This window comes from Nestor notabilis, unplaced genomic scaffold, assembly GCF_000696875.1.
Source record: "Nestor notabilis isolate BGI_N333 unplaced genomic scaffold, ASM69687v1 scaffold12014, whole genome shotgun sequence".
NCBI lineage: Eukaryota > Metazoa > Chordata > Aves > Psittaciformes > Psittacidae > Nestor > Nestor notabilis.
In genome coordinates, this window is record NW_009926117.1 from 30,540 (window position 1) to 41,016 (window position 10,477).

At 42.0% G+C, this 10,477-nt stretch overlaps 1 protein-coding gene across 1 annotated transcript in view; it reads right to left on the reverse strand.

Annotated features, from left to right (window-relative positions):
* The window catches only part of LOC104404861 (calcium/calmodulin-dependent protein kinase type IV-like), a gene marked incomplete at its 5' end in the record, with an annotated part of 17,132 nt that extends 7,939 nt beyond the window's left edge, over positions 1–9,193 (reverse strand). The window contains 3 exons of the mRNA XM_010013392.1: positions 2,496–2,571; positions 7,089–7,163; positions 9,103–9,193. Of these exons, the coding sequence (XP_010011694.1) occupies positions 2,496–2,571; positions 7,089–7,163; positions 9,103–9,193 (242 nt within the window). The remainder of the gene's footprint in view (positions 1–2,495; positions 2,572–7,088; positions 7,164–9,102) is intronic.
* Between the last annotated feature and the right edge of the window lie 1,284 nt (positions 9,194–10,477).

A 10,477-nucleotide genomic window follows, 5' to 3' on the forward strand; every position in this document is an offset into this window, starting at 1 on the left:
GACTTGCTCCAGCAGCTCCATGTCCTTTTACGTTGAGGACACCAGAACTGTACACAATACTTCAAATAAGGCCTTACAAAAGCAGAGTAGAGGGGCAGGATCACCTCCTTCGACCTGCTGGTCACGCTTCTTTTGATACAGCCCAGGATACAGTTGGCTTTCTGGGCTGCAAGCGCACACTGCCTGCTCATGTCGAGTTTCTCATCAACCAACACCCCCAGGTCCTTCTCCGCAGGGCTGCTCTGAATCTCTTCTCTGCCCAGCCTGGAGCTGTGCCTGGGGTTGTGCCGACCCAGGTGTAGGACCTTGCACTTGTCTTGGTTAAACTTCATGAGGTTGGCATCAGTCCACCTCACAAGCGTGTCCAGGTCCCTCTGGATGGCATCCCTTCCCTCCAGCGTATCAACCGAGCCACACAGCTTGGTGTCACTGGCAAACTTGCTGAGGGCGCACTCAATCCCAGTGTCCATGTCACTGACAAAGATACTGAACAACACAGGTCCCAACACTGATCCCTGAGGGACACCACTCGTTACTGGTCTCCAAGTGGACATTGAACCGTAGACCACAACTCTGTGTGCGGCCATCCTGCCAGTTCTTTATCCACTTTATCCACTGATCTTCTTATCTGTCAAAAATGTTGATCTACAAAGCTTGAAATAGAAGACTTTTAAATATGGAATATTGTTAAAGCTAACTGAAAGAGATGACTAAGTGGATTTGACTAGCACCCTTTTAGCATGAGTTGTTCGTGTAGGTCAAAATTGATTTTGAGGGCAGAGAAGAAGAGAAACAGGAAGAAGAAGTAGAGGAGTATCTGTACTGGTGGTGTCCCACACAGAATGAGAGCTCACACACTTGTGTTTACAATGGTGCAGAGGTTTAATGGCTTGGGGGCATCATCTGAAGAGCTGGAAGGGTTTGAAAGGCTGGATATAGCAAATGACACTTCATATACTCAAACAGGAGTTTGCTGTACATTCTTGCTTGGAGCTTGCCTACATCTGAAAATAAGTTCTGCTTATGGAATGCTTTCGGTTTCAAGTACAACAGCGATCCCTTAATCACTTAATAACTAGGCAAGCCCATAGCTTAATCTAGGTACCTTTGTAAAGGGACATCAAAAGGCATCTCTTCAATCTCAGGGACAACCCTGCTGGAAAATTTCATACCTCTCTGTCATTCATGGACCAGAGAACTGATGAGAAATGATCACCTGTCAGTATCTGAGATGTGATCTACTACAGACTTGAGCCAGACCTTGCGACAAAGATTCACATTTTAAAAGGAACAAACAAAATAGTAGATAGGAATATTGTAGCCTATCATTTATAGGCACCCAAATAGATTCTGATTTACAGAACAAAACATGTCTTCTGATATCCCCATCAGTGTTTATATATCCTTACCAGTACTTTTAGTATAAATCCTGGAAAATACAATTCTGTCGTTACAAAAGACATAAAGAAAATAATTGTATTATTTCACACTATATGTGCTAGACACAGTTAATGAGTCATAAAAGTGGAAAGAAAATGGTTGGAATGTGTAAAATCCCCTGCATCTTTAAGGTGTGTGTGTAAAATCCCATTTTCCTCCCATAAAAGGCATCCTGCAAGTATTGTATATGACCACACAATCCAACTTAGCGTTGGTGCTTCCAAGGGAATCAATTAAGTTATTTATTCTCCCATTAAGAGAAGGGTCAATGCATGAGATACAGTTTTCCATTCTCAATACTCTTCCTTTGAAAGATTCCATTGATACAATAAAATAATTACAATTTGCCTACCTTTAGTGTCTACCTTTAGACACAACTGCTTGAAAATCTTCTACAGTTGGAACTTCAACTCTTTAAAATACGTATGGCCACCACCACTCACAGCCCTCTGTCAACAGTGCCTCTGGTTACCTTGTCAGAAGTGGAACACTTCAAGATTAGTCATTTAACCAGTTGGACTGATTTGCAGACAGAGTCCAGGATTGCTCCCTGCCTCCTGGATGCTACGCTGTGGGACAGCAACACTGGTGCTGCAGCTAAAGCTGTAGCAGTGTCTGTGGCTGACATAAATGGGGCAGCTGCATTTGGGAATATTCACAGGCACTGTGAAACAACTGTAAGCACTGTAACTTCTCCTTGCTCCATCTGTAGCTGAGAAGCTACTTAGGATCATAGTATATCTCACAGTTCATGTGAATGAGAAAAAATCCCATACGATGCCTTCTGACACTTGCATCCTTGTATTTTTTTCTTCAGCAGTTTCTCTGCTATACATTCACATTAACAGCACAATTCTGCAGAGATCTTCCTGTTGTTCAGGAAGTGTCATATTTATCAAATATATAACCTCAGTATTTTGCTGTGCTTCTCTAGGATTTGACTTCCTTAAGTAAGATCAGGAGTATCACCATTAAAGTTCAGGATCTTGTGTTTTCAGCTCACAGCACAGCAGCTGCTTACAATTGAATCACTCTGTAGCACTGTCTGCACTTACAGGATGTAGGTGATAATTCCCAGAGACCACATGTCCACTTCAGGGCCGTAGGCACATCCCCGTAGTATCTCTGGTGCTGCCAGTGATAAAACATGTATCAGTAAAATGAAAGTTGAATGCAGAAACAACAATCACAAAGTCAATTTAAACTCTGTGCACACTTCTAAGTGTCTTTTAAAAAGTTAGGGTCCTCTCCTTTAAGCATTTAATTAGGCAAATAATTTCTTTCACTGAGAATAAAGCAACAGAAGTCATGTCCAAGCACAGCAGATCAAAATGAAAAGTAGATTTTGGTTTCAAATTGCTTTGTGTTTTTGGTATTCTGTTTTGATTGCAAGGCAAGACATGACCATTTCAGGCAATCGCTTCTGCTGCAGTGCAGAACAGGCAGGAAGGCCAGGCAGTCCTGGGGGACTCTGGCTCTGCATGGGTGAAGATGAGTTAATCTCTGCCAGGGTAGCTTGACAAACACTCATCAAGGAAAGCTGAGTAGACCATTGTATCCCTCAGACAGTATTTGTTGCTGCTGTGTGTGACTAAAAGTGGGCATGGTTGCACACTGAAACTGTGACATGCCTACCTTGAGTGCCCCTGGCCCTCTCCCCGCCAAGGCTCATAGGTTTGTCCACCCTCGAGGTTTGCCTCTGACTGGGCAAACTTCCCTGGGCAAAACTTCTGAGGTGGCAGAATGGAAATGCCACATCTCCATTGTACAAGATGGAAGTGATTGATACTGGGAGGAGAGGGGGGCAAGAACCTTCCCTCCCTCACATTTTGGCCACAGACAAAAATACCCAACTAATTTGGAAAAAATAATTAAAAAGACAACCTTGAGACACACTTCCACATGTCAGTAGCCCTTCTTCTCAGCAACCACTGTATCTGTGTTAATATCCATCAGATGTACAGGATGGCAGCACAGCCCTTGAGCCCACCACCTCTACAATGCAAGTGGGATGGCTGCCACATTTCTGGGGCCTGGTGGACTTGCTGCAGCTATGTGCATCAGCACTGCAGCATGTGCACATCACTTTCACACAATCACAGAATTACAGTCTGGTTTGGGTTGGAAGGAACCTTAAAGCTCACCCAGTTCCAACCCCCTCCCATGGGCAGGGACACCTTCCACTAGACCAGGTTGCTCCAAGCCCCATCCAACCTGTCCTTGAACACTGCCAGGGATGAGGCAGCCACAGCTGTTCTGGGCAACCTGTGCCAGGGCCTCACCACCCTCACAGAGAAGAACTTCTTACAAATATCTAATCTAAATCTCCCCTCCATCAGTTTAAAGCCATCCCCGCTTGTCCTGTCACTACAAGCCCTTTGTAAAAAGTTTCTTTCCTGCCTGCATTATACTTTCGCAGCCATGTTCATCAGGGTCAGGAATGTCTGGGGCTTCCTGAAATGTATGACAGCTCCTTGCTCAGCCTGAAACTTTGGTTGCCCAAAAGGACTGACAAAGGCTGCCAGCATGATCCTGCTTTGCTCCCACCCTTACTCTAGGGCAGGTGGCTCTCCCGAGGAATGTGCTGCAGCTTCCTGGGGGAGCAAGGCTCCCCAGGCATGATTTTAATCAGAGTATACATACTTCCCTAATGGCCTTCAGGCAGCTGGCTCAGACTTCTTCAACTTACCTGAAGGATTTACCATGCAGGGAACACATCAAACATTTTTACAAAGCATTAATATAGAAGGCAAAGGACATTATTCCCTGTTGCTACATGGTACAAAACCTGGACAAATACTTACAGGCTAACCACAGATTTCCCCTGCCTTTGTATTCTTCTCATAGGTAAAGTGATGAACAGAGAAGGGCTGATTTTGAGCAATGACATTAGGTTCCAACTGATTTTAACGTGTAGCCAACAAGACAGCTTACAGGCAAATCAGCCAATGACCTCAGAGAAAGAGATGGAGGCAGACTGGGAAAAGAGATGTTAACCACTCTTCTTCCTGCCATGTTTGTTAATGCCATGTGTGGGGTTCTAAAGTAAATAAGACAGGTTTTGTGTTTATGGCCTATATGCTTCCTCTCTAGAGAACGCAATGTTTCTTGGGATGTCTTCTTGCTCAGAATAAGGGCAGCAGACACTTTCTGCCCTTCTTTGGCTTTTCTCCTCTGTGGTATTGCAAAACAGCCATAAAAGAGACCAAAGATTTGTCCATTTAGGTCTGCCTTGCCACCTGGACTGTGATTACACAGCTATACATTTTGTAAATACAATTTTTCAGCATTTCCAGAAGTTTGCTTTTGGTGAATGGATTTGACTGATACATTGCTATTAGTTTAGATGTTGGCTGTAACAGACTTATGACTCACTGCTCTGCACTGGCTTATTTTTATGCTTATTTTCTGCTACTGTCAGAAATCACTTATGCCCTTCTCATTAAGTTCACTGAAAGCACATTGTCTCAGCAAGTTCAGTTCTTCATGACCATCTTCTTGCCCTCAGTCCTCTGCATCACACTGCATGTCCCAGGGACTGTAGATTGGTAAGTCTTGATGCCAAAGGACCCAGACTCCTGTAGGTGTTTTTGTTGCTGTGTCCTTTCTAGAAAAGCTGCTGATAGCTGGGTGGGCAGGATGTGAGAGTTGGCAGCCTGTGACTATCAATTATTCATAGTTCAATCTGGCATTTTAACAATTTTCCTCCTGGATTTCTTCCACTTCTGGAAGGTAATGCATGAATATTTTCCAGGCACCAGGAATTCTGCATGGTCAGTGACCTCAGGTCATGAAACAAGGATTGCAGGTGCATGTCTGTGGGCACAAAGCCCCTTTCTTCTCAGCACAGACATTCAGTCTCAAACCTCCCCAAGAAATAATCCCTACTATGAGGGCTCTTCTATAGGAATAAAACTTATCCTATTTTTACAGTATACAAAGACAGTCATAGAAAGGCCTAAATACTATCTATTTATCTATTTATCTGGTCAACAAGAACATTAATGGCTAATATGTGAAGTACAGATTTATGAAACTAACTGGAATTCAGTGCTACTTCTAAAGCATACTTGGTTCCTTTATGTGCTTGGCAGACAATGTCATACGAGGTAATGGACATGTCACCTTAATTGCATTATCAGCTGTGCTATGAAGTAACAGAGTAATCTTACGGTCTTCCCCAATGCTTTGCTTTTACAGTTATAAAAACAAATGCCAAGTGTCCAGTTTCCACATGGCTTAGCTCAGCTCTGTCCAGAACTTCCGGATATGCTTAGCACTCAGCACACTGCTAGCAGCTTGAAGCCTCTTGCAGAAGCCCATTTAGGATCTAGAGTTCAGTGAGAATTGCAGAAATAGGTTTCTCCATAAGATCACATTGATTGCTTGAGATGAGCATTCACAATGGGTAGCCCAGCAAGCTTGCCCTGGTATAAACAAGACCACTAGACTCTCTGGTCATTAGCTGGCTTGCTGTCATGAAAGGGTCTTGCAATGAAGGTTGAGAAGACTGCAGAAGCAGCTGCTATCCTCTTTTGCCAGACAGGCTCCTTCTTTTGCATGTTCTGGCACTGAAGGATCCATTTCTGGCTCATTTTCTGGTTCCAAGAGTCCAGGCGAGCTTCTGCACACGTGAGGAGCTAGCTGTCCCTGCTCTGACCATGAAGCTGTGTGCAAGGGTGCTGTACCAGCAGCCCAACAGCATGCTCAGGATGCCCTGCTGAAAGCTGCCAGGCACTCTCAGAGGCTCCGGCCAGCGGCTGCCTGCTCAGCTTGCCATCCACCACACAGAACTGAGCCAGAACACACCAGGGCTCTGCGCGGGCACGCATGCCAGAGGCTTGCCACAGGGATGCAGCATCCCACAGGTCCATGCTGTCCCCTCCAACCTGGGGATGCCACTGCTGAAGAAAGTCTGCTGTTTGTAGGGGATGCAGGCTGGGCACATCCCTGCTGGCAGCAAGATGAGCACCTGCCACAGCCTCAGAGCGAAATGCTCTCCCCTCCATGAGGGAATGGCCACTCGGGCTCGGCAGCGTCTTTTTAGATTTACTTTTTTTTAAGATCTGTTGTATGCCTCCTTTCTCCCTGCTGTGGTGGGTTATGTGGTTGAACTCTGGCTCAAGCATGTAATTTCCCAGTTTCTAAATTACTAAAGGAAATAAAATTACCATCGTTGTGTAATACATTAATTTGTGACCCTACTTTAAGTAATAATTTGATTTCTTATATGTTAAAAAAACAACTTTAAGATAAATTAATTGTAAGCAATATTAAAATACTCATTATTGCTATGAGGTCTATAAATTTTTCATGGTTTCCACTATGCCTTTCATAGTCCAAAATCCTGCTGATGCCTCTCCAGTATTATTTTAGTAATTTCAGCATTTTCTAGAATGGTTGAACTTACTTCCATGCAAGTAATGAACTTGCACCATGACATATATTTCAATTATTAAACTTCAGTGCTACAGAATATGAGTTTAGAGAAACTTAACCCAGTGCCAATTCTGAATGTTAGGTTTTTATTTCTGCTTTTTATGGGCTTTTGGGTATTTGACTCTAGGATGGAGCATTTCACCTTGGAAAGAGAAAATGTAACACCCTCACATTAAGTGCAGCATACTGTAAATAATAGAGCAACATACCACAATACCCTGGAGTTCCACAAACTGTCTTCATGGTCACTTGATCTTCCACAATCTTGGAAAGTCCAAAGTCAGCTGTCAAGATTGTTTAGGAATATTAATGTTCTTACTTCATTGTAAAATCACTTTTTTTTTTTCTTTTTATATTGTATATGTAATCAAATGAACATTAATGCATTAAATGAACAGTACTGTCATTTCCAGAGGTGAGGATCAGTTTAAAGAATCTACCCAGACTGCAATCTGGAAGCAAAATTTGTCCATGCAAATGAGTATTCCTGGCTCTTGCTTGACAGAAATCTAACTTGTGTTTATCCTGAAGACTGAATAAAGGCAACACAATGTGATGCCTAAAGGCATACAAGCAGTGATCCAGAAAGGCATTTTAGGTACATATTCACCTTCACCTTGTGAGTAATCCAATAAAATTAACAGAACAATTTTGGGTTAAAAAATTATGCATCAGTGATTTCTTGGATAAGAATTAAAATATGCAGTCCCTGCAAGACAAAATCACAGCAGTACTTTGATAAAAGACGACTAGAGGCATAGAGGTTGTGCCAGGAAAAGTTCTTATCATCCTTTTTGCAGTGTTTCTACCCTGAATTACTGTTTAGACAGGAAGAGCCTTCACGATTTACATGTTGTACTTACATGATTCATTTTTTTTAAAAGACATGAAAACCAAAGTCTTCATAAACTCTCAGTTTTAACTGAGAATAAATGGAACTTCTTCAATTTTTAATTCAGGTGACAATAATCTTGCTTTAAAAAGTGCAAAATAAAAGTATTTTTGTTTTATTACAGTGAATAACAAAGTGAATATTTTGACTGAAGATCAGGATAAAAACAGTTCATATTTTATTCTAGAAATACATAACTAGGGTTCACTTGCCCCTAAATGTTTATCCTTTATGTATTATTATTTATCAAAATGGAAATATCATTTACTTTTATAAATACTTATTGTAAATCAGATATCAATTTAAACAAGACAATAATCTTAACCAGAAGATGAAGAATCACAGCATTTAGGAAAATGCTTCAGGAACCCCTACACCACTTTGGCTGTCAAATCAAGGCCAGTTGGTGCTGCATTAATCTAGCATGTTACAGCTGTTAAGAGCTTTTCCAGGAAAGATAAAAACTACGATAAAATGTAAATTAAGATACCATCATACTGAGATGAAAGACTTTCCCAGAAATTTATATAGAATTGCTGAGACTATTTGGTGGAAATCTAGCTCCTGAAACCCATGACGAACACCGGCCTGATGAACATGGCAACACTCACTCCCTGTGTGCTCCCATGCTCCGTGGTAAGAAAGCACAAGGTGGTCTTTCCAAAGTGGTTACATACAGCTCAGGACCACTGCACAGAGCCTCTCTTTGCTCAAGCAAAAACTTGGGATACCTACCATTTTTGGAGGTCATGCCCTTTTCAAGCAGCTGCCATGCCAAACAGAACTGGCATAATACATCCCAGTTCAGGAGAGCCTGATCTCACCTTGTCCCTCTTTATCGCTCCCATGGTGCTGACCATGCTTCATATTGCTTCCCTACGCTCTTTGCAAAGATTGCTTCTTCTTATCCCTCTAATTTGTCTTCAAAACAGAAGTCAGCATTGCTCAGTTTGCTTTCTACAGTTTGCCTAGACATTTGTACTTTCATGCCAATGAATCTTTCCTTTTAAAATACTAGTTTAAAAATAAAAAAACAGGGCACAGAAGTTCACACAGATGTATGCTGATCTCATGATCCTTCTTGTTCCTCCTGAGCACTTTATTCTCTGACAAGTTCTGAACAATTCTGTTTATAAAATCTGTAAGCAAGCATCTTGTTTTGAGTTGGTTTTAAAAACACCATGCACAGATGTGCTGCTGAAGGAGTAACATGCTGTTCATTTGAGTATAAGCATTAGGTTTGAATATAGTGGTAGTGAGACTGTAAACATCAGTTAGCACATATTACTGGTACAAAGGAATTAGGGAAGCATACATATAACACTGCTCACCGATTTTTAGTGGTGCATCTGGTGCTGGTGTTGCATAGAGTAGATTTTCTGGCTTCAAGTCACGATGCACAATCCCATTTGCATGTAGGTACTAGAAACAGAGCAAATTAGAACATTTAAATGAGAATATGATGTTACGGTCAAGCATGAGTTAACATCTTCCTAATAATCTATAGCAGCACATTAGTAATTTGCATTGTGTGTGACAGTCACTAAACTAATGTTTAGCAGCTTTTTTTCTTCAAACCTATGCAGCACAGTATCTTTGGATGCATATTGTAATCTGAATAGGAAACCAAAATTTGGGAAGGCAAAATTAGCATCACATCCATTTGAGAAGAAAAACATCTTGGAAAGTTTTATTGACTTCTAAAATACAGTGGTAGCTTCTAGGAAATAATCTAATAGGCTGAGATACCGAAGTCTGGCTCAGAGGAAGGTAGTTTCTGCATGTTATAACATTCTGAGAGATTATAAAATGGGCATACAACTATTAAACAGACACCTTTGAGTAGAAAAGATGCAGTATATGTCCTGGGCCAATTATAAAATCCTTAAGGTCCCTCGAGCAGACTTCTCAAAGGTTTTAAAACCACCCAATTGCACTTTTAAAATAGTGCTTGTGCACTATTATGCAGCCCATGACAAATGGTTGACTATTCATCTAGAAAGCACAGCCACAGTGTGCACTTGAGTTAGCATCTGAGATTAATTTTTGACTATACATCTCATCGGAAATTAGTTTCTATAAGTTGCCAGTGATTGAATAACATTAAGAACACATTGCTCTTTCCTTAGACACCCTGGATAAAAATATATCTTTTTCTGCTAGTGAAAAAGTAACTGTAGCAAAGAAGCTCCCACAGCACAGCACTTACGTGTTTGACATGCAGAGGTAATAGTGGAACACAGGGAGTACACCAAAAGCAATCAGGTTGGAGTGGACAAAAAGAAATGTCTGAACACTGATGTGCATTCATGTGCTGCAAATCCATTGAGCTGACTCTGTAGAAGTGTCCTGGTTTCACCTACAGCAGTCATTTTTTCTCCATCTTAGTAGCTGGTGCAGTGCTGTGTTTTTGACTTTCAGTCTGGGAACAATGCTGATAACACCGATGTTTTTAGTTGTTGCTAAGTAATGTTCACTCTGACCAAGGACTTCTCTCAGTCTCATGCTCTGCCAGAGAGGAGGGGAAGCCAGGAGGAAGCGGAGACAGGACACCTGACCCAAACTGGCCAAAGGGCTATTCCATACCACAGCACGTCATGCCCAGTATATAAACCGGGGGGAGTTCCCCAGAAGGCCCAGATTGTTGCTCAGGTCGGGCTGGGTATCGGTCGGCGGGTGGTGAGCGGTTGTGTCCTCTCCCCTTGT